General features: G+C 43.0%; 1 protein-coding gene and 1 non-coding gene across 3 annotated transcripts in view; one reads left to right on the plus strand and one right to left on the minus strand.

Annotated features, from left to right (window-relative positions):
* Positions 1 to 22,732, minus strand: part of FOSB (FosB proto-oncogene, AP-1 transcription factor subunit) — a 43,659-nt gene extending 20,927 nt beyond the window's left edge. The window contains exon 1 of one of the 2 annotated variants that reach the window (XM_056540742.1): positions 22,655 to 22,732. In XM_056540742.1, the coding sequence (XP_056396717.1) occupies positions 22,655 to 22,690 (36 nt within the window). In that variant the 5' untranslated portion in view covers positions 22,691 to 22,732. Of the gene's footprint in view, positions 1 to 14,518; positions 19,275 to 22,654 lie in introns of those variants that run through there. The other variant, XM_056540741.1, reaches the window with a different exon arrangement.
* A 279-nt stretch (positions 22,733 to 23,011) lies between these two features.
* Positions 23,012 to 23,098, plus strand: TRNASTOP-UCA (transfer RNA opal suppressor (anticodon UCA)). Its single transcript has one exon. It is a non-coding gene; the product is annotated as a tRNA-Sec (tRNA).
* Positions 23,099 to 25,601: the final 2,503 nt, after the last annotated feature.

Consider the following 25,601-nt stretch of genomic DNA (forward strand, 5'->3'; position numbering starts at 1 on the left):
CCAACGGCGACCAGCGATCGTATCGCGGCGCCGCCGTTGGTGAACAGGAAGAGAGCGCTCCCCCTGTCAACACCATAGATGCCGTGATCAGTATTGATCACGGCATCTAGGGGTTAATGCTGCCGGGACCGGCGCGATCGCAGCTTCGGCAGATGCGGCGAGACTCCGGCTATGATTAACAGCCGGGTGCCGTCGCCGATCTCCTGAGCTGCCCGTGGCAGTGCCGGAGATCGCTAGGACGTATGCATACATCCAAATGCGCGAACGTGTCGGATGCTTGGACGTATAAGGGGTTAAAGAGGAAGTTACAGGTCTGTGAGAGCCAGAAATCTTGCTTGTTTGTAGGTGACCAAATACTTATTTTCCACCGTAATTTGCAAATAAATTCTTTAGAAATCAGACAATGTGATTTTATGGATTTTTTTCTCATTCTGTCTCTCATAGATGAGGTTATAACCTATGATGAAAATTACAGCCTCTCTCATCTTTTTAAGTGTGAGAACTTGCACAGGTGGTGGCTGACTAAATACTTTTTGTCCTACTGTATATAGCATATATGTCACTGCACTAATAATAGCTAATAATATACAGTATATGTCACTGCACTAATAATAGCTAATGATATAGAGTATACATGTCACTGCACTGATAATAGATAATAATATACAGTATACATGTCACTTCACTGATAATAGATAATAATATACAGTATATATATGTCACTGCACTGATAATAGATAATATACAGTATATGTCACTGCACTGATAATAATATACAGTATATGTCACTGCACTGATAATAGATAATAATATACAGTATATATGTCACTGCACAAATAATAGATAATAATATACAGTATATGTCACTGCACTGATAATAATATACAGTATATGTCACTGCACTGATAATAGATAATAATATACAGTATATGTCACTGCACTGATAATAGATAATAATATACAGTATATGTCACTGCACTGATAATAGATAATAATATACAGTATATGTCACTGCACTGATAATAGATAATAATATACAGTATATGTCACTGCACTTATAATAGATAATAATATACAGTATATATGTCACTGCACTAATAATAGATAATAATATACAGTATATATGTCACTGCACTGATAATAGATAATAATATACAGTATATGTCACTACACTAATAATATACAGTATATGTCACTGCACTGATAATAGATAATAATATACAGTATATGTCACTGCACTAATAGATAATAATATACAGTATATGTTACTACACTAATAATATACAGTATATGTCACTACGCTAATAATGGATAATAATATACAGTATATGTCACTACACTAACAATGGATAATATACAGTATATGTTACTGCACTGATAATAGATAATAATATACAGTATATGTCACTGCACTAATAATAGATAATAATATACAGTATATGTCACTGCACTAATAATAGGTTATAATATACAGTATATGTCACTGCACTAATAATAGATAATAATATACAGTATATATGTCACTGCACTGATAATAGATAATAATATACAGTATATGTCACTGCACTAATAATAGATAATAATATACAGTATATGTCACTACACTAATAATAGATAATATACAGTATATGTTACTGCACTGATAATAGATAATAATATACAGTATATGTCACTGCACTAATAATAGCTAATAATATACAGTATATGTCACTACACTAATAGGTTATAATATACAGTATATATCACTGCGCTAATAATAGATAATAATATTCAGTATATGTCACTACACTAATAATAGATAATAATATACAGTATATGTCACTGCACTAATAGATAATAATATACAGTATATATGTCACTACACTAATAATAGATAATATACAGTATATGTCACTGCACTGATAATAGATAATATACAGTATATGTCACTGCACTAATAATATATATAATATACAGTATATGTCACTGCACTAATAATAGCTAATAATATACAGTATATGTCACTGCACTAATAGATAATAATATACAGTATATATGTCACTGCACTAATAATAGATAATAATATACAGTATATATGTCACTGAACTAATAGATACCGGTAATATACAGTATATATTTTACAGCACTGATAATAGATAATAATATACAGTAAATAATATACAGCATGCACTAGTTCTTCCGTTCTTTCTCCCGTCTTAAAATAACGTCTGTTATTAATAATGGGCTATGACGGGTTAAAACGGATAATGTAGGCGCATGCGCGCGGCTCACTGAGTAGGACGTAGGTGATGTGAGGTCCGCACCACACGCGTCTTTAAGCCTCACTTAGCGCCGAAATTCGGCTCCAAGACGCTGATCCACTTACCCATCGGTTCCTGAATATGCCCTGATCAGGCAGAAGGGGATCTCTCCGCAATTCTCAGGTCCTCTCTCAATCAATTCCGGACTTATTCCGCTCCGGGGCCCGCTCCAAGATGGCGACGGGGAGAGACACTTCTCCGGCAGGCCTTTCAGATGGGGAGGAGCCTGCAGAGCCCGCCGACTTAACACCAACGGCCATGTTTCGGAGCATTAAGAAGATGTTCCACTCAGCCCTGTCTAAGGCGGTGGATGATTTTACCTCCCAGCTGCAGGATTTGGGCAGGAGAGTTTCAGACAACGAGGCCAAACTGGACGTGCTGGCGGACGCAGCGGAGGACAGGAGGGACATTGATGACCACACAACACAGCTGCGGGACTTTGAGCTCAAATTAGAGGACCTCGAAAATCGCTCACGGAGGGCTAATTTGCGGATACGCGGTCTCCCTGAACCCGATGTGGACCTCTCTAAAACGGTAACATCTTTATTTTTTGAGCTTGCCCCACAGTTGGAGCCGGAAATGCTCCGTTTTGACCGCATTCACCGTGCCCTAGCTAAGCCAAGAGGCCATGACTTACCCAGGGATGTCGTCCTCAAGCTACACTACCCCGAGGTCCGCGATGTCCTGCTGTCCGCGACCCGTAATTTGCCGGTGCTCCCTGGGATGCCTCCCTCGGTGCATATATATTCGGACCTAGCTCCATCCATGTTGGCCCGCCGTAGGGACTTCCGTCCTGTCACCCTCGCTCTACAACGCGAGCAGATAAAATACAAGTGGGGCTTTCCGTTTTCCATTTCGTTCCAGTTGAAAGGCAAGCTATATACTGTGCGTTCCCTGCAAGAGGCACAGGATATTTTGCTGCAAGCCCGTGTACCATTAGTGGAGAATCCCCCCTTGCCTCCAAGAGTGCCTCGGCCGTCGGGAACCTGGACTCGGGCACCGCAGGCTAAGCGGGACCGACCCCCCTCACGGGAGCCACGCCAACCTACTTGAAGTGACCTGTGCACCCCCATTGGCAAGTTGTGGATTGCTTTTTGCCCCCTGTTTTGATTGAGTTTTTCTTTGTTTTTCAATATGGCCTCTAGTCCTGACTGTGGATATTCACTTGCTTTCCATTTTTCTATAATGTTTACTAAGCATATGAGAATTCTCCTGCTCAGCGAGACTTTACCTGTTGGATCCGCACCTATTTTTTGCCAAGCTGCCCGGGACTTGTGTACTTGAGACTTAGTCTCTGTTGCCTTTTACCTACACTCTGATCCTCTACGTTTCTTTTCTTTCCTCCACCTTTTTCCCTCTAGATTTCCCTGTTCTCCTCTTTAGACTGCTCCTGCTTCTCTCTCTTCCTCATCCTGCTTTTCGTCTCTTCCCTTGTCCTTACCTTTCTAGCTCCTCTCTGGGCTGACCTGGTGCCTTTACTTGGGTCACCTATTTAGCTGGCTAGACGCAATGTGGACTGTTGCGCCTCACCTGTCCCGATTGGGGCATAGGAAGTACGATGGTTCAGATGATATCCTGGACCACCTTTCCTGAGTATTGTATTGTTTTGATTTGTTCTATTTGGTTTGTTTTTGTCTTTTCTTTTGTTTCAGGAGGTTTACCAGCTACACCTTTCTTTTGTGATGGAGGCAGTGTAACAGGATCGGTCGTCGCCTATTGTAAAGTATATGTGGGTGATGGTTTGCCTTCTCCTTTTATATTTTGCTTTTTTAATTTTACCCATTATGTGTAGGATAATATCACATAACGTTAGGGGCTTTAACTCCCCTAACAAACGGAAAATGGCTTTCCATACATATGTCCGCCTCAAACCTGACATAGTCTGTATACAAGAATCGCATTTTACTGTGACTTGTTGCCCTAGTTTTATTCATAAATCTTTTGTAAGAATGTACAGGGCGTCCTTTACCACTAAGTGTAGAGGAGTTGCTATTTTCTTGCACAACTCCCTTCCACTTGAGGTGACGGAGGCGAAATGTGATCCTGAAGGTCGTTATCTAATTATTTTAGGCACTCTGTATGGGAAAACTATCTGTCTTGTGAATACTTACGCCTCCACCGACAACCCTATTTTATTCTTTAGATATATGTGTTCCATTCTTGACTCCCTGACTTATGAGACATTGTTGTGGGCAGGTGATTTAAATTTTGTTTATAACGGCAAGTTGGACCGTTCTAATACGGTTCAGTTTCGTAGGTCGGGGACTCAACAATGCCTATTATCCAGTCTGTTTGCTATGCACTCTCTTGTGGACACATGGAGGGAACATAACGGTGCCAGTAGAGGTTATACCTATTATTTCCCTGTCCAACGCCACTACACGAGGATAGACTGGATCTTGGTCAACGCTGCGACGGTGTCTCAGCTGGTCTATGCTCGTCATGTACCCGTGTCATGGTCGGACCATGATCTGGTATTGTCAGTCTTTAATTTTATGTCCACTCCCATATTACCATTTAGGTGGAGACTTAACGAGTCTCTATTGACTATGCCTAGAATTAAAGCCCAATTGGAGAGTGATATTGCTTCCTACTTCTCTTTAAATAGCTCCCCCCAATCGTCTCCACATTGGACGTGGTTGGCCCATAAGGCTTACATCCGCGGACGCCTGATCTCTACGGCCTCGGGTATTAAGCGAGATAGGTCTAGAGTCCAGGCGGCCTTGGAGGCCAGATTGTCTAGATTGGTTTTTGCCCATCAGCAGGATCCTACCCCCTATCTTTATAAGTCTATTGCGGATACTAGGTTGCAATTGGATGCCCTGCTTTCTACTAAGGTTGAGAAAGCTTTGAGGTGGACGGGTGCAACCTATTATAGGTTGGCTAATAAACCTGACAGGTTGCTCGCGGCTATGCTTAAGAAAACTTCCTCATTTAACCGGGTACATAGTGTTCAGTTGAGACCGGGCCTCCGCACATCCCACCCTGATCGTATTTATGAGGCTTTTTCTTCCTTCTATTCTCACCTCTACTCGGCTCTTCCTTCTCCCCCTAATTATTCTGCTTCTTTCAATGCCTTTTTCTCTCAATTGTCTCTCCCATCTTTATCTGCTTTGGACCGGGAGGCCTTGAACGGACCCATCACGGTGGAGGAGGTAGAATGGGCCATTGACCATCTTAAATTGGGCAAGTCTCCCGGCCCGGACGGATTTTCTGCCTCCTACTTTAAAACCTTTTCCTCTTTGCTAATTCCTCATCTTGTTTCCTTTTTCAACTCCCTTTTTTCTGGCGCCAAACCTCCCTCTGAATTTCTTGATGCTTTGATCACTGTCCTGCCTAAACCCTCTAAGGACCACACTCTACCCTCTAACTATCGTCCTATCTCTCTTCTTAATGTTGATTCTAAACTACTTACCTCTATTCTTGCTTCTAGACTTAATTCCTATTTGCCCTCTCTTATCCACCAAGACCAGGTGGGATTTATCCCAGGCCGACAAGCCCCAGATAATATTAGGAAGATCTTAAACCTTATCAACTATTCAGATGTAACTAAAACTCCCATGGTCGCCCTAGCGCTAGATATAGAAAAGGCCTTTGATACGGTCTCGTGGCCCTACCTGTTTCAGGTACTGTCGACATTTGGCATTTCGGGTCCCTTTGTTAGCATGTTGCGTTGCATTTATTCGGCCCCAACGGCCTACTTGAAGCTGCCCTCCACTTCACCCTCATCTATATCTATAGGGAGGGGAACGCGCCAGGGATGCCCCCTCTCACCGGCGCTTTTTGCACTCGTGATGGAGCCCTTGGCGGTTGCTATTAGAGACAATGTTGAGATTAAGGGCCTTGTGGTGGGTTCGCTGGAATATAAAACTAGTCTATTTGCAGATGACCTTTTCCTGACGTTAACGAATCCTTTAGTTACTTTACCTAATTTACTCACTCTCTTGGATAGGTTTGCTGGGCTGTCGGGGTTGAAGGTGAATGTGGCTAAATCGGAGGTTATGTATTGCAATGTCCCACCTTTGACACGTCAATTGATTCCTCCCAAGGCCTGTCCTATCTAGGTGTTACTCTTACTACATCCCTTAAAGCTTTATATGCGGCAAACTATCCTCCACTATTTCGCTCTATTAGAGCGGATCTCACTAAGTGGACGGTACCCCATATCTCGTGGATAGGTCGCATAAATGTATGCAAAATGGTTATTCTTCCACGCATCCTGTATTTGTTCCGCTCCCTTCCCATCCCGGTAGTGAAAAAAGACATATGCTCTCTTCAACACACTATTTCCCATTACATCTGGAATGGGAGACGACCCCGCATTAATAAGACTGTTATGCATTATCATAAAAGGGTGGGTGGCCTATCGGTTCCCAACCTGCTGAAATATTACTATGCTGCTCGCCTAGCCCAATTGGCCCTCACACACGCCACGCAAAATGCCCCTAGATGGGTGGGGTTAGAGGCATCCCTTATCTCTCCCTACTCTTTTTCCACCTTGATGTGGTCCTCTTGTCCTGTGTCTCAGCTCTTCTCTCCTCTTTGGCGCAAATCACTCTGTTTTCCTTGTCTCTTTGGCGTCTGGTTCGCTTCAAATTCCGTCTGCAGTCCCCTATACCTCCCCTCCTCCCCTTTCTTTCTAATCCCTCTTTTCAACCTGGCATTTCCACCGCTCTATATTCTTGGTGGCGCTCTGCTAAACTAACTAAATTATCTGACCTGCTGGTGGGTAAAGAATTGATCACCATAACACAACTCTGCTCTATACATACACTCCCGCCTGGGGAATATTTCCGGGCCCTTCAAATCCTATCATATTACTCCTCGTTGGGACCTAAGGGCTTTCAGGTACATACTACATTCTATGAAGCAGCCTTGCTTTATGGTCCTACATTGCCAGGCATGCTTTCTCGCATTTATGCTCATCTAAATGCTCCCCCTACTGATACTAAACTGCGCTTCATGGTAGCCTGGGAACGTGACTTCCGTGTGACCCTATCTTTGCCCCAATGGCATGCTTGTTGCACGGCTATTAGTAAGGGTAGTTGGCAGGTCTCCTTGATGGAGACATCTATTAAAATCCTACATAGAGTCTATATGGTCCCTTCTAGATTGCACACACTATACCCATCGGTGTCTCCTCTTTGCTTCAGGGGATGTCAGACTACTGGTTCTATGCATCATATTTGGTGGAGCTGCCCTACGGTAGCGCAATTGTGGAGTAGGGTTCATGCGGTCCTGGTAGATTTATTTGGTGACCGCATGCCCAGTTCCCCATCTTTTTGTCTTTTAAGCAACAGACCCAGTAGGATGCCATTCCGCACCTTTCGAATGGCTCAATTCATTCTTATGGCTACCAGGATTCATATAGCGGCCCAATGGAAATCCCCGTTATTGTCATTTCAGAAGGTTATCGATAGAGTTAACTTTATTATGCTTTGTGAAAAATTGTCTGCCATTCGTGAGAACAGGGTGGAATATTTTGATAAATTATGGGAAGAATGGCAGGCCTCCTCTTATTGCCCACCTATGCAGAATTGCCTTTCTCTATATTGAACTGGGGGGCGGGGAATTTTCCTAGGTATTATATGTGCTTGAGGCAACTGTTTGGGACGACCGATCCTGACATTACCCTGTATTTGTAATGTTTTCCATGCATATGTGCTATGTTCTTTGTTTCTGTGCGAACCAACGAGATGATGTAACCTCCATGTTCTCTGTTTTATCTGTTATTATGTGATTTTATGCCTGAAAAGGCATTTTACTATTTATCTTTTGCCTTTTGTACTGCTATCATTATTCTTTTCAATAAAAGATTCTTGGTTTGACTGTTAAAACGGATAATGTAAAAATCCCATAGACTATAATGGGATTTTTGTAATGGCCGTTTAATGCCCGTTTTTAATGGTTTTGTTAACGGACCATTATAATGGATCTTTAAAACAAAAGAATTTATAGTGGGAAAGGAGCCTTAGAAAAAATCTGGGAGATCGTTATGGGGGGTTATTCAGTTTAAAAAATATATTTTATATAAATCAATCAAGATCAATATTTGTCATATATGCTTTTCTTGAAAATGAGACACCACTGCCACATAACCGTGACCCGATGTGCTTCCTTAGATTAGTGAAGTTTCATATTCTCATAATGTTCCACTTTTTCAGCTCTTAACCCCTTAAGGACCCAGCCAATTTTCAGTGTAGGACCCGGCCATTTTTTTGCACATATGACCACTGTCAATTTAACCCCTTAAGGACTCAGCGTTTTTCTGTTTTTGCATTTTCATTTTTTCCTCATCACCTTCTAAAAATCATAACCCTTTCAATTTTGCACGTCAAATTCCATATTATGTATTATTTTTTTGCGCCACCAATTCTACTTTGCAGTGACATCAGTCATTTTACCCAAAAATCCACGGCGAAACGGAAAAGAAATTTGTCGTGTGACAAAATTGAAGAAAAAATAAAAATGTAATTTTGTAACTTTTGGGGGCTTCCGTTTCTACACAGTACATTTTTCGGTAAAAATGACACCTTCTCTTTATTCTGTAGGTCCATACGGTTAAAATGATACCCTACTTATATAGGTTTGATTTTGTCGTACTTCTGGAAAACAATCATAACTACGGCACATGCAGGAAAATGTATATGTTTAAAATTGTCATCTTCTGACCCCTATAACTTTTTTATTTTTCCGCGACGGGCTAGTGTGAGGGCTAATTTTTTGCGCCATGTTCTGAAGTTTTTATCAGTACCATTTTTGCATTGATCTGACTTTTTGATCGCTTTTTATTCATTTTTTTTAATGATATAAAAAGTGACCAAAAATACACTATTCTGAACTTTTTTTGTGTGCGTACGCCATTGACCGTGCGGTTTAATTAACAATATATTTTTATAATTCTGACATTTCCGCACGCAGCGATACGACATGTTTATTTTTATTTACACAGTTTTATTTTTTTTATGGGAAAAGGGGGGTGATTTAAACTTTTATTAGGGAAGGGGTTAAATGACCTTTATTAACTTTTTCACTTTTTTTTTTGCAGTGTTATAGCTCCCATAGGGGGCTATAACACTGCACACACTGATCTTTTACCCTGATCCCTGCAAAGCCATAGATTTGCATGGATCAGCGTAATAGGGGGTTGATTGCTCAAGCCTGTAGTTGAGGCTTGGAGCAATCAAACGCCGATCGGACGAGATGGAGACAGGTAAGGGGACCTCCGCTCGCGCCTAGCTGATCGGGACATCACGATTTTATCGCAATAGTCCCTATCAGCCCGACTGAGCTGCCGGGAAGCTTTTACTTTCATTATCGATGTTGACATTTTCAAAGTTGATCGCCGCGTCTGAAGGGTTAATAGCGCGCGGCACAACAATCTGTGCCGTGCGCTGTTAGCCCATCAATAGCAGCCGGGACCGACCCGGTGTGATGCAGGGTCACGGCGCAACCCCATTTTAAATGCCCCATTTTTTCTTAGTGAAAAATTCCAAAATTTTATGAAAAAATTGAAAATTTAGCATTTTTTTTACTTTGAAGCTTGTAAGGAAAATTAATATTCCAAATAAATTATCTATTGATTCACAAATACAATATGTCTAATTTATATTTGCATTATAAAGTTAACATATTTTTATTTTTGGAAGACATCAGAGGGCTTTAAAGTATAGCATCAATTTTCAAATTTTTCACAAAATTTTATAAATTGAAATTTTTCAGGGACCAGTTCAGTTTTGAAGTGTATTTGAAGGGCCTTCATATTAGAAATACCCCATAAATTACCCCATTATAAAAACTGCACCCCTCAAAGTATTCAAAGTGACATTCCAAAGGTTTGTTAAAGGGGTTATCCAGGAAAAAAAAATTTTTTATATATCAACTGGAAAGTTAAACAGATTTGTAAATTACTTCTATTAAAAAATCTTAATCCTTTCAGTACTTATGAATTTCTGAAGTTGAGGTTGTTCTTTTCTGTGCTCTCTGATGACACCTGTCTCGGGAACCGCCCAGTTTAGAAGCAAATCCCCATAGCAAACCTGTTCTAAACTGGGCGGTTCCCGAGACACGTGTCATCAGAGAGCACTTAGACAGAAAAGAACAACCTTAATCCTTTCAGTACTTATGAGCTTCTGAAGTTAAGATTTTTTTAATAGAAGTAATTTACAAATCTGTTTAACTTTCTGGAGCCAGTTGATATATAAAAAAATGTTTTTCCTGGATAACCCCTTTAACCCTTTAGGTGTTTCACAGTAATAGCAGCAAATTGAAGGAGAAAATTCAAGGGGTAAAAGGAGAGAAATCTTCCTAAAATGTGTAACACAATTTCTCTCGAGTAAGGAAATACCTCATATGTGTATGTCAAGTGTTCGGTGGGTGCACTAGAGGGCTCAGAAGGGAAGGAGCGACAGTGGGATTTTGGAGAGTACGTTTTTCTGAAATGGTTTTTGGGGGGCATATCGCATTTAAGAAGACCCTATGGTGCTAGAACAGCAAAAAAAAACAAAAAAAAACACATGGCATACTATTTTGGAAACTACACCCCTCAAGGAACGTAACAAGGGGTACAGTGAGCCTTAACACCCCACAGGTGTTTGACGACTTTTTGTTAAATTTGGATGTGTAAATGATTTTTATTTATTTTTTGTTCACTAAAATGCTAGTTTCCCCCCCAAATTTTTTATTTTTACAAGGGGTAATAGGAGAAAATGCCCCCAAAATTTGTAACCCCATCTCTTCTGAATATGGAAATACCCCATGTGTGGATGTCAAGTGCTCTGCTGGCGCACTACAATGTTCAGAAGAGGAGCGCCATTGAGCTTTTGGAAAGAAAATTTGTTTGGAATGGAAGTCAGGGGCCATGTGAGTTTACAAAGTCCCCATGCTGCCAGAACAGTGGACCCCCCCCCCACATGTGACCCCATTTTGGAAAGTACAACCCTCACAGAATTTAATAAGGGGTGCAATGAGTATTTACATCCCACCGGCGTTTGACAGATCTTTGGAACAGTGGGCTGTGCAAATGAAAAATTATATTTTTCATTTTCATGGACCACTGTTCCAAAAATCTGTCAGACACCTGTGGGGTGTAAATGTTCACTGTCCCCCTTATTACATTACATCAGGGGTGTAGTTTTTCCAAAATGGGGTCACATGTGGGGAGGGGTCCATTGTTCTGGCACTATGGGGGCTTTGTAAACACACGTGGCTTTCAATTCCGGACAAATTTTCTCTTCAAAAGCCCAATGGCGCTCCTTCTCTCCTGAGCATTGCAGTTCGCCCGCAGAGCACTTTACATCCACATATGGGGTATGGTCTTACTCAGAAGAAATGGGGGGTACAAATTTTGTGGGGCTTTTTTCCTATTTTCCCTTGAGAAAATGAAAAATTTAGGGTAACACCAGCATTTTAGTGAAAAATATTTTTTTTATTTAATTTTTCCATCCACCTTTGAAGAATTTTCATTAAACACCTGTGGGGTGTTAACGCTCACTATACCCCTTGTTATGTTCAGTGAGGGGTGTAGTTTCCAAAATGGGGTAACATGTTGGTATTTCTTTTTTTGCGTTTATGTCAGAACCGCTGTAAAATCAGCCACCCCTGTGCAAATCACCAATTTAGGCCTCAAATGTACATAGTGCACTCTCACTCCTGAGCCTTGTTATGTGCCCGCAGAGCATTTTACACCAACATATGGGGTATTTCCGTACTCAGGAGAAATTGCGTTACAAATTTTGGGGGTCTTTTTTTCCTTTTACCTCTTGTGAAAATAAAATGTATGGGGCAACACCAGCATGTTAGTGTAAATGTTTTTTTTTACACTAACAGGCTGGTGTAGCCCCCAACTTTTCCTTTTCATAAGGGGTAAAAGGAGAAAAAGCCCACCAAAATTTGTAGTGCAATTTCTCCCGAGTACGGAAATACCCCATATGTGGCCCTAAACTGTTTCCTTGAAATACAACAGGGCTCTGAAGTGAGAGAGCGCCATGCGCATTTGAGGACTAAATTAGGGATTGCATAGGGGTGGACATAGGGGTATTCTACACCAGTGATTCCCAAACAGAGTGCCTCCAGCTGTTGCTAAACTCCCAGCATGCCTGGACAGTCAGTGGCTGTCCGGAAATGCTGGGAGTTGTTGGTTTGCAACAGCTGGAGGCTCCGTTCTGGAAACACTGCCATACAATACGTTTTCAATTTTTATTGGGGGGGGGGGGGGGCAGTGTAAGGGGGTGTATATGTAGTGTTTTACCCTTTATTTTGTGGTAGTATAGTGTTTTTAGGGTAGATTCGCACTGGCGGAGGTTTACAGTGAGCTTCCCGCTAGGAGTTTGCGGTGTGGCGAAAAATCTGTAAACCTGCCCGTGTGAATGTACCCTGTACATTCACATGGGGGGGGCAAACCTCCAGCTGTTTCAAAACTACAACTCCCAGCATGTACTGACATACCGTGCATGCTGGGAGTTGTACTTTTGCAACAGCTGGAGGCACACTGGTTGGAAAACCTTCAGTTAAGTTCTGTTACCTAACTCAGTATTTTCCAACCAGTGTGCCTCCAGCTGCTGCAAAACTGCAACTCCCAGCATGTAATGATCGCCAAAGGGCATGCTGGGAGATGTAGTTATGCAAAAGCTGGAGGTTACGCAACTACAACTCTCAGCATGCCGAGACAGCTGTTTGGGCATGCTGGGATTTGCAGTTTTGCAACATCTGGAGGGCTACAGTTTAGAGACCACTGCACAGTTATCTCCAAACTCTGGCCCTCCAAATGTTGCAAAACTACAAATCCCAGCATTCCCAGACAGCAAACTGTAGCCCTTCAGCTGTTGCAAAACTGCAAATCCCAGCATGCCCAAACAGCTGTCTGGGCATGCTGGGAGTTGTAGTTTTGCAACATCTGGAGGGCTACAGTTTAGAGACCACTGTATAGTTGTCTCAAACTGTAGCCCTCCAGATGTTGCTAGGCAACTCACTGTCTTCCGTAGGATCCAGGGAGCCAGCCGCACGCCATTGCCACCCGCCGATCAACGCAGCCGATCGCCACCCGCAGCCCCCGCCGATGGGTAAGTGGACCTTCGGTGCCAGTCCCTGTCAGTTTCCCCGTTCTGCCCCGCCTATTGTGGGTGGGCAGAACGGGGAAACCGAAAGTTAACCCCCTGCCCCCGATTTGCTATTGGTCGTTGCTTCTATACGTCCAATAGCAGGGATAGGAGGGGTGGCACCCCTGCCACCTCACTCCTATCCCTTCAGAGGGATCGTGGGTGTCTTGGACAACCCCGATCCCCCTTATTTTTCGGGTCACCATAGACCCGTATGACCCGGAATAGCCGCAAATCGCAGGTGTGAATTCACTTGCGATTTGCAGCGACGCAGACATGGGTGGGGGGGGGGGGGCGGGGCACTGATGACCCCCCTAGGCATTTGAGCGGGGTGCCTGCTGATCGATATCAGCAGTCACCCCAGTCCGGTCCCCGGCACGCGGCAGGGACCGAAATTCCCACGGGCGTACAGGTACGCCCTGGGTCCTTAACTACCAGGAAGCCAGGGCATACCCATATGCCCTGGATCCTTAAGGGGTTAAAGGGTAACTCTCATTAAAATACATTTTTGCTATTGCACTCTTTATGGTAAATAAAAAATATTTCTAATATACTTTGTTTAAAAAAAAAAATCTTATACACATACTTAGGACCGAAGCCCAAAAACAAGAAGTGCAGCCTGGAGTGCTGGGGGGAGGGGTCCATCCTCATCCAATCATAGCTCCTCTCACACTTAACTGCCATATGCTGTTGGTTGGACCCCCCCCCCCCCTCAGCCCTCCAGGCTGCACTTCCTGTGTTTGGGCTTCGGTCCTAAGTCTGTGTATAAGATGGGGGGAAATGTGCTCTTGAGCTTTTTTAAGCACAAATAAAACATAGAAAATTAAAAAAAAATTTTAACCAAAGTATATTCGAAATCTTTTTTGTTTACCATAAGAAGTGCAAAAAAATTCCTGGAATACCCCTTTAAATATGGTGGACATGTGACTATTTTATATAGCTGCTGTGCGGTGCCATAGGCTTAGACTCTTAGACTGATGTTGTTGAGGTCTCTGCTCCTTATGAAAGGCGGTTCTTAGGGATTTTTTGCATTGCTTCCTACTCATTTTAAACCAACATATGTCACAATTATCTCATCGCTACCTTTTTACCTGATATCTTTCTCCTACCTGTAATGCTCACCCACTGCAGTTGTTGCTGCTGCCCTCCTTCTTCCCATGCTTCCAGCCTCTTCATATGGTGTCCTGCTCAACTCTCTGCCTGCTGGTGTTACTTCTAGCACTGGAATCATTACATGCCTGCTATTCCTCCTCAGTCAATGCCCTGTCATCCTAGGCTACTTAGGAGCCCATCTACCATCATTCTTTGTCTGAGCAATAAGGTTCCCATGATAGGCAAAGGTGTTTTACAGTTCTGTCTACTCAGTCTCATACCCAGCTTGCCACCTGACCACATCTGTCTGCCACTGCACCTGCCCTAACCTTCAAGTCATTTACCCTATTGAGTGAACTAAGCCTGTCTGACCTTGATCTGACTACTGCTCTTTATATCTTACGCTTTAATACTGGGCTTTAGAATTTTCTACAGTCATCTGTTGCTATTGGAGACATCACTGAGGGCAGCAACTTTGGAACTTCCCTGCAGCTAGATCCCTGTATTTAGACACCAAACAAGTTAAACTCTTGTCTGCTTTATGCTTTTCCTTCTTTTTGGTTTAGTTATCCATTTTTGCTTTGAACATTTAATTTTTAAGATTATTTTAGTAAAGACCCTGTATTTGTGTAAAAAGGTAAAATCTTGGGTGTCCTTCAAACTAAATAGTTGCAACCCAGAGGATGCAAATGTGTTTTGGTAGTTCCATGTTGTGTCAGTTTGCTCAGGCCATGGGTCTCATCGAAATACCTTCAACTGAAGTCTACCACTTCCTTACTATGATGGCATTCCAAAGTCCTGCAGAGGTTTTCTAAGCCAGGGTGCCATCCACTTAGACGTTTTTGCACATCTGTTCCAGTCTTCCTTGTGAAAGCACTGGCCTAGACCATGCCAAGGTGGAAGAGGCGCAATGTTTATGTGATCATTCTGGCATCCTTCGGAGGACCTAGTTGGGTTTTATCTGCAGCTTTCTGTCTGCTTCTTTTACACAGTAACTCCACTCTGGGCCAAAATGCTATCCAGTTCTGCGCCCAAGATTTTGAGCTGAATTTGCCAATTAAGAATTAATGGCTTTCTTTTAGTATTGATGGGCAAAGTGCATTATGGAAACATTGCCCAGTGTCTAGGAAATTGGCTTATACACTAAAATGGAGAAATGCCTATTGAGAAAACTTATCTTCCCTTCATGGGATATATAATCTCTGGTCAGGATCTGAAAATGGACCCACAAGAACTGTATCCTTAACTGGCCACATCCTCATGGCCTCTGGCCATCTAACACTTCTTATAGTTTGTGTAATAATGTAAACTATGTAGTACCCTTGTTTCTTGTGGCACTCATTACTGATTTAGCTAAGAACATCAACTATAACAACTTAATTCCTGAGACCGATTTCCAAAGTTAAATTGGTCCTTCTCTTCAGCCTTAATACTCCATCCACTAAGCCCTACAGAAACTTTCTTCCTGGAAGTAGATGCCTCTTCTGCAGAGGTTTGTGGTCATACCCTCTAAAAGAGACCAAATGAAATCCTTGTCTTGCAGTGCTAATCACTTGAATCCCTGTCAAGCTTGTTGGTTTATCGTCTTATTGACTTCTATCCTTATTTTAGCCAAGTGGATAAGTTGTCCCACTGTTTACACTGTACTGATTTGGATATCAAACCTGTTTTTTTAATTGGTCTCAGTTGCATTCTGCCTGAAGCTACAGTCAAAATCTGTGACATCCCTTCTAGTCAGATCTATGTTCCTCATAAACAAAGCAAATGCTCTGTTGGGGCCATTCCTCCATGTTTGCTGCTCATCTGGGTGTGCGCTAAACTTTGGATCTCTCATCATTACGACTGACATGGAATTGACTGACATGGAAAAGGACTTGGAAATCTTAGTTAACAGTAAATTTAGCTGTAGTGACCAGTGTTGGGCAGCTGATGCCAAGGCAAATAAAATCATGGGGTGCATCAATAGGGGCATAGATGCCCACAACAAGGAAATAATTCTACTGCTGTACAAATCACTAGTCAGACCACACATAGAATACTGTGTACAGTACTAGTCAGACCACACATGGAATACTGTGTACAGTACTGGTCAGACCACACATGGAATACTGTGTACAGTACTGGTCAGACCACACATGGAATACTGTGTACAGTACTGGTCAGACCACACATGGAATACTGTGTACAGTACTGGGCACCAGTGTACAAGAAAGATACAGTGGAGCTGGAGAGGTTTCAAAGACGGGCAACCAGAGTAATACGGGGAATGGGAGGACTACAGTAACCAGAAAGATTATCAGAATTTGGGTTATTTAGTTTAGAAAAAAGAAGGCTTAGGGGAGACCCAATAACTATGTATAAATATATCAGGGGACTGAACAGAGATCTCTCCCATGATCTGTTTATACCCAGGACTGTATCTATAACAAGGGGGCATCCTCTACATTTACAGGAAAGAAGGTTTCTACACCAGCACAGATGGGGGTTCTTTACTGTAAGAGAAGTGAGACTGTGGAATTCTCTGCCAGAGGTGGTGGTCATGGTGAATTGTCAAAGAGTTTAAAAGGTGTCTGGATGCATTTTTGGAAAGTAATAACATTGCTGGTTATGGATTCTAAATTTATAGGGACAGAAGGTTAATCCAGGGATTTATTCTGATGCCATATTTGGAGTCGGCAAGGAATTTTTACCTCTAGTATGATTTTTTTTTTTTTTTTGCCTTCCTCTGTATCAACTCAGTAGGGACTTATTAGGGTTATAGGTTGAACTTGATGGACTCTGGCCTTTTTTTGTTTACCTTATGAACTTTTTTACCATTATTGGTGGTCTACTTTGGCCTATGATTAAGGATTCTGTGGTGACTTGCTGTAAAACGTATGCACTAAACAAAGGTTTTCATCAAAAGACTGCAACTCTGTTGCTCACTTTACAAACTTCTTCAGACTGTCCTGTTTTCTGGGTGGTAGTAGAACAATGCTCCAAAGTGGCAAATTTGATTTCTTACTTCAGCAGTCTGTTTGGCCTCCTTCCTTGTCAAGTACATCTCTTGACTGCACGCATTACCTTTACGTAGTTTCTATGCAGATGAGTTCAGCTTACATCCAGATTCTGGCGTGTGTCCTCTTGAGACTTTACTCCCATGGGTGGAGTTCTCCTACAATAATCACATGGCAGATTACAGAGTAAGGCATCTTAATTTTTATCGTGTATGGGCAAAAACCCATGGGTGCCGCTTCCCAAGGAATTTCCTGCTGCCAATCCCACAGTCAGATTTATTTTAATAAACCTTTTTGCAGAGCCATTTCGCTTAGGTAATATATAATAAGTATAATAAATCATATACAAATAAATCCACAAGCTTTGCTCTGATGCTGAGTTTATGGATAGATCTGAAAGTCAAAATTCCCAGTGGTACATTATTTTACATGATGGACAGAAAAGGTTTTGGTCTTGAGTTGAAGTGCTGGAAACTTCTGAAGAACATTAATGCTCCAAAGTGAAATTTTCTCTGTGGGCATACGGCCTCATGTTGGATGCAAATACAGTAGCTTGTGGCTTCCAGAAGGTACTGGATAAAAGTGAACCCAGCCTAATGTGATGTACTGTCATGTTCACCTGCCACAGATGCTGCAGCTCTCTTCCAGCTTGACATGCTTCTTGCAGCTTTAAGTACAGCATCCTACCTCCTGCCACGTCTGTTACTGGCTCACACACGACTACCTGGCATCTTAAAGGGCCAATGCACCACAGTTTTGTTTATTTTCAGCCAATGTTCTGTCACCCTAGACTACTTAGGGATTTATTTCTCATCACTCTTTGGGCAATAAGGCTTCTTTGGACATGTTCTGTCTATCCAATTTTGTTTTTTATTTTTAAACATTTTATTACAAGATCCGGGGCTGAAATTTTTTTTTTTAACTAGACAGTTTTGCAATCTTTTACGCATCTTTTTACTAGCACCCACATTCGCTTTGGCTGTACCCCTCAATTTTTCTTTACAGTTTTTGGGAAGTCTTTTTTTCTTCTTAGAGTCCATGTCTAGCCAGTCTGTGTTTGGGTTCATTTTTCTTTGCATAGTCTAGAGAATCTTAGATCGCGCCAACCATAAATTTTGCCACCACCAAAGGGAGTCTTTAAACATCTGTAGTAGTCATGTACCTTTCTGCTAGCTTCTCCCAGATTTCTGACTTGGGGACAGTAGCTTTTCCAGGATGAAGGACATCTATGATCATTTGTTTCCTCTAAAGCTGTCGGTCATGAACGTCTGGGTTCTAATTGTGACCCTGCCATTCATCTTGGTGCAATCAGTCTACCCAATTTCTGACCCAGTTTTCTACCTGACCACATCTGTCTGATCTTGAGAGTGGACCCCACCTGCCCTTACCTCAACCTACATGACTACTAAAGCATCTTCTGCTCTGTAACCATGCTTTGGAATCTTCTACCTTTAGAGATTACTTGAATGGTACGAACATGGTCCAGATCCTTGTACTCACTATCTCTCTTAGGTTGTATTCACATCACGATTACTGCTGACGGATCCAGCTGGGGGACAGGGAAACTGGGCGGTTTTAGGTCCGGTTACACAACCGGACACGGGCCAAAATTGAGCCAACCGGAGTCACTGTTTGATTCCGGTCGGGTCATTAAAGTGAATGGGTTTCAGCGCCGGTCCGGCTGGGATATGGGAGCGCCCGGTTTTCCCGTCCCCCAGCCGGATCCAGCAGCTGTAGGCTGCAATTGTGATGTGAATGCAGCCTTACATCCATCTGTAACTATCTCTCTCGCACAATGGGGGAGATTTATCAAAACCTTTCCAGAGGTAAAGTTGCCCATAGCAACCAATCAGATTGCTTCTTTCATTTTAAACAAGGCCTCTGCAAAATGAAAGAAGCACTCTGATTGGTTGCTATGGGCAACTTTCCCTTTGCACAGGTTTTGATAAATCTCCCCCAGTGTATCTCATATATGTATCTGTCCTTCTTTCTTATGTATCCCTGTCACCTTCCACTCTGGGACCCTAGTTCAGCCATGGTATTGTTGGGTTGTCAGGGTTTATTTCCCTCTTGTTCTGTGTGATTGTGTTGTCAGTCTCGCTCCCACGTGTTCCCAGTCCTCAGGTAAACACTCCTCCTGCTGCCATGGTAACAACGTCGAAACCAGAGGACGTCACTACGTTCCGCTTGTCTTTATTTATGTCTCCTGGCAACAGAGGCTGGGGCAGACTAAGGAGGTGGGGCTGATCAGTTAAAGGTGTGGCCTTCAGTTAAAGGAACAGTGTCTTCATTTCCAGCAAAACTTCAGTGATCTGTTATACGTGGAGCTAGCCCATGCTCCTGCACCATAATGTACTATGTCATAGGATATAATACAATAGTTGTGATTTAATCACTCCAGACTACCTATTATAAGTGTTGTGGTATGAAATGAAGCACAAATGATTATCTACTTGAAATGGGCTGCAATGTACTGCAAGTCAGTTATTATGGGGTATTTTGGACTGCAGGCTACTACTGTAGGCTCCACTGTGCTGGAGGACACTGCTATGGGTTACAATGTGCTGGAGGGCACTGCTATGGGTTACAATATGCTGGAGGACACTGCTATGGGTTACAATGTGCTGGAGGGCACTGCTATGGGTTACACTATGCTGGAGGGCACTGCTATGGGTTACACTGCTGGATCGCACTGCTATGGGTTACACTATGCTGGAGGGCACTGCTATGGGTTACACTGTGCTGGAGGGCACTGCTATGGGTTACACTGTGCTGGAGGGCACTGCTATGGGTTACACTGTGCTGGAGGGCACTGCTATGGGTTACACTGTGCTGGAGGGCACTGCTATGGGTTACACTGTGCTGGAGGGCACTGCTATGGGTTACAATGTGCTGGAGGGCACTGCTATGGGTTACACTGTGCTGGAGGGCACTGCTATGGGTTACAATGTGCTGGAGGGCACTGCTATGGGTTACACTGTGCTGGAGGGCACTGCTATGGGTTACACTGTGCTGGAGGGCACTGCTATGGGTTACACTGTGGTGCAGGACAATTCTTATTGAGCCCCACTACAGGTCAGTTACACCAGTCAGTACTGCCCGTCCATCGTGCATTTCAGATCAGTTTCTAGGGTTTACACAAGTTTACCCTACTGATCCGACCTTCCTGCTGTTGCACAGCAGAGCTGTTGCTATGGATGACACTGTGCGGCGGGCCACAACTATGGTCCTCTGTCACACAGATTGGTTGCTATGGGTTACACCTGGCCTCCGCTATGATCTTCTGTCACACAGATTATTTGCTATGGGTTACACCTGGCCTCCACTATGATCTTCTGTCACACAGATTGGTTGCTATGGGTTACACCTGGCCTCCGCTATGATCTTCTGTCACACAGATTATTTGCTATGGGTTACACCTGGCCTCCGCTATGATCTTCTGTCACACAGATTGGTTGCTATGGGTTACACCTGGCCTCCGCTATGATCTTCTGTCACACAGATTGGTTGCTATGGGTTACACCTGGCCTCCGCTATGATCTTCTGTCACACAGATTATTTGCTATGGGTTACACCTGGTCTCCGCTATGATCTTCTGTCACACAGATTGTTAGCTATGGGTTACACCTGGCCTCCGCTATGATCTTCTGTCACACAGATTGGTTGCTATGGGTTACACCTTGCCTCCGCTATGATCTTCTGTCACACAGATTGGTTGCTATGGGTTACACCTGGCCTCCGCTATGATCTTCTGTCACACAGATTGGTTGCTATGGGTTACACCTGGCCTCTGCTATGATCTTTTGTCACACAGCAGGGTAGTTGCTATGAGCTACACCTGGCCTTTGCACCTCAGACTCCAGATTGGTTGCTATGGGTTACTCCTACCTGTCACACAGCAGCCTAGTTGCTAAGGGTTACACCTGACTGTCTATGAATGCCCATTCCTATGGGTTACACCTGCCTATCGCTTTGATCTCCTATGGATTACACCTGCATATCGCCATGATCTCCCATTGCTATGGGTGACACCTATCTTTCTCACTTTACTCCTGTTACTATGGGTTACACCTGCCATTGCCATGCTCTCCGGTTGCTATGGGTAACAACTGCTCATTGCCATACTCTTCCATTATTATGGGTTACACATGCCTGATACCATGCTCTCCCGTAGCAATGGGTTACACCTGTCGCTCTGATCATCTATTATTATGGGTTACAGCCCCCCTTCTGTACGCTCCCCTGTTGCTATGGGTTACACCTGTCGCTCTGATGATCTGTTATTATGGGTTACAGCCCCCCTTCTGTACGCTCCCCTGTTGCTATGGGTTACACATGTCGCTCTGATCATCTATTATTATGGGTTACAGCCCCCCCTTCTGTATGCTCCCCTGTTGCTATGGGTTACACCTGTCTGTCGCTCTGATCTCCTGTTACTATCGGTTACACCCCCTACTCTATACTCTCCCGTGGCTATGGGTTACACCCACCTGTTTCTCTAATCCCCCATTACCATTGGTTACCCCTGCTCTTCACCACACACTCAGTAGCTATGGGTTACACCCGCCTAGTGCTCTGACTATCTGTTGCTATGCGTTACTCCTGGCTCCGCCATGCTCTCTCACTCCGGCCGTCGCTCTGACCTCCCGTTGCTATGAGTTACACCCGACTGTCACCATGCTCTCATGTTGGTATATGTTACACCTGTCTGTCACTCGAATCTCCCATTGCTATGGGTTACACCTGCCTGTTGCTATAGGTTACTCCCGCTTCGTCATGCTCTCCTGTTGTTATGGGTCACTCCCGCCCATCGCTGTGGGTTACTCCCGCCATGCTCTCCCGTTGCTATGGGTTACTCCCGCCCGTCGCTGTGGGTTATTCCCGCCATTCGCCATGTTCTCCCGTTGCTGTGGGTTACTCCCGCCATGTTCTCCCGTTGCTGTGGGTTACTCCCGCCATTCGCCATGCTCTCCCGTTGCTATGGGTTACCCCTGACGGCTCCGTCCCTCCTTGGTCTGGCGTCATCCACAGATGTGGCTATTTATAGTCGGGACTATTATTAGCCGGGCTGTGTGTAGCCGTCCCCACTCGCCGCGGTCGCCCCCTCCGCTCTCCCCCTCTCTCCGTCACCTCCTCTGACGCGCTCTCTCCCTCTCTCTCTCTGACTCACAGTCTGACCCTGTTGCGCTGCAGAGCGTTTCTCCATTAACCTCCATTACAGTTGCAGAGCATTCCTCCTCAAGCCGCGCTCTACAGACTCATAGCAGCAGACGTCATCACGCTAACCCCGCCCTCCTCCCCGTCTGCGGACCAAGATGCATTGCGGAGATTTGCATGCGCCGTTCTTCACTCCCGTCTCTCTGTAAGTTGCGGTGACGTTTAGTCACCGGGTATGGTTCTAGTCACGTGGTGTCCGTTAATAAGTACTACCGTTTCCGGGGAGATGACTTCCCTCAGTGATCTCTCCCCAAGTCAAGCTCCTACGCCGCGCAGAACCTTATATAGCAGGGCGGCCGGCTCGTGGTTTGCCCGGATGATCCTCAGTGGTCTGGGGTGCAGGCTTCAAACCTGTAGCTGTCTAGGGACAGAGTGGTTCAATTCCACCCTCCGGGCGATAACTATAACTTATTTTACCTCCTTTGTGTTAGGGTAACTGACAGCTGTGACGTCATTAAGGAATGTAACCCATATGACATCATAGAGGAATGTCATCTATATGACAGCTGTGACATCATAGAGGAATGTAATCTATATGACAGCTGTGACATCATAGAGGAATGTAATCTATATGACAGCTGTGACATCATAGAGGAATGTAATCCATATGACAGCTGTGACATCATAGAGGAATGTAATCCATATGACAGCTGTGACATCATAGAGGAATGTAATCCATATAACAGCTGTGACATCATAGAGGAATGTAATCTATATGACAGCTGTGACATCATAGAGGAATGTAATCCATATGACAGCTGTGACATCATAGAGGAATGTAATCTATATGACAGCTGTGACATCATAGAGGAATGTAATCTATATGCCAGCTGTGACATCATAGAGGAATGTAATCTATATGACAGATGTGACATCATAGAGGAATGTAATCTATATGACAGCTGTGACATCATAGAGGAATGTAATCTATATGACAGCTGTGACATCATAGAGGAATGTAGTCTATATGACAGCTGTGACATCATAGAGGAATGTAATCTATATGACATCATAGAGGAATGTAATCTATATGACGGCTGTGACATCATAGAGGAATGTAATCCATATGACAGCTGTGACATCATAGAGGAATGTAATCCATATGACAGCTGTGACATCATAGAGGAATGTAATCTATATGACATCATAGAGGAATGTAATCTATATGACGGCTGTGACATCATAGAGGAATGTAATCTACATGACAGATGTGACATCATAGAGGAATGTAGTCTATAAGACAGCTGTGACATCATAGAGGAATGTAATCTATATGACAGCTGTGACATCATAGAGGAATGTAATCTATGACAGCTGTGACATCATACAGGAATGTAATCTATATGACAGCTGTGACATCATAGAGGAATGTAATCTATATGACAGCTGTGACATCATAGAGGAATGTAATTTATATGATAGCTGTGACATCATAGAGGAATGTAATCTATATGACAGCTGTGACATCATAGAGGAATGTAATCTATATGACAGATGTGACATCATAGAGGAATGTAATCTATATGATGGCTGTGACATCATAGAGGAATGTAATCTATATGACGGCTGTGACATCATAGAGGAATGTAATCCATATGACAGCTGTGACATCATAGAGGAATGTAATCTATATGACAGCTGTGACATCATAGAGGAATGTAATCTATATGACAGCTGTGACATCATAGAGGAATGTAATCTATATGACAGCTGTGACATCATAGAGGAATGTAATCTATATGACAGCTGTGACATCATAGAGGAATGTAATCTATATGACAGCTGTGACATCATAGAGGAATGTAATCTATATGACAGCTGTGACATCATAGAGGAATGTAATCTATATGACAGCTGTGACATCATAGAGGAATGTAATCTATATGACAGCTGTGACATCATAGAGGAATGTAATCCATATGACAGCTGTGACATCATAGAGGAATGTAATCTATATGACAGCTGTGACATCATAGAGGAATGTAATCTATATGACAGCTGTGACATCATAGAGGAATGTAATCTATATGACAGCTGTGACATCATAGAGGAATGTAATCTATATGACATCATAGAGGAATGTAATCCATATGACAGCTGTGACATCATAGAGGAATGTAATCTATATGACATCATAGAGGAATGTAATCTATATGACGGCTGTGACATCATAGAGGAATGTAATCTATATGACAGCTGTGACATCATAGAGGAATGTAATCCATATGACAGCTGTGACATCATAGAGGAATGTAATCTATATGGCAGCTGTGACATCATAGAGGAATGTAATCCATATGACAGCTGTGACATCATAGAGGAATGTAATCTATATGACAGCTGTGACATCATAGAGGAATGTAATCTATATGACAGCTGTGACATCATAGAGGAATGTAATCTATATGACAGCTGTGACATCATAGAGGAATGTAATCTATATGACATCATAGAGGAATGTAATCCATATGACAGCTGTGACATCATAGAGGAATGTAATCTATATGACATCATAGAGGAATGTAATCTATATGACGGCTGTGACATCATAGAGGAATGTAATCTATATGACAGCTGTGACATCATAGAGGAATGTAATTTATATGACAGCTGTGACATCATAGAGGAATGTAATCCATATGACAGCTGTGACATCATAGAGGAATGTAATCTATATGACAGCTGTGACATCATAGAGGAATGTAATCTATATGACAGCTGTGACATCATAGAGGAATGTAATCTATATGACAGCTGTGACATCATAGAGGAATGTAATCTATATGACATCATACAGGAATGTAATCTATATGACAGCTGTGACATCATAGAGGAATGTAATCCATATGACAGCTGTGACATCATAGAGGAATGTAATCTATATGACAGCTGTGACATCA

The sequence above is a fragment of the Hyla sarda genome, chromosome 9, assembly GCF_029499605.1.
Source record: "Hyla sarda isolate aHylSar1 chromosome 9, aHylSar1.hap1, whole genome shotgun sequence".
Taxonomy (NCBI): Eukaryota; Metazoa; Chordata; class Amphibia; order Anura; family Hylidae; genus Hyla; species Hyla sarda.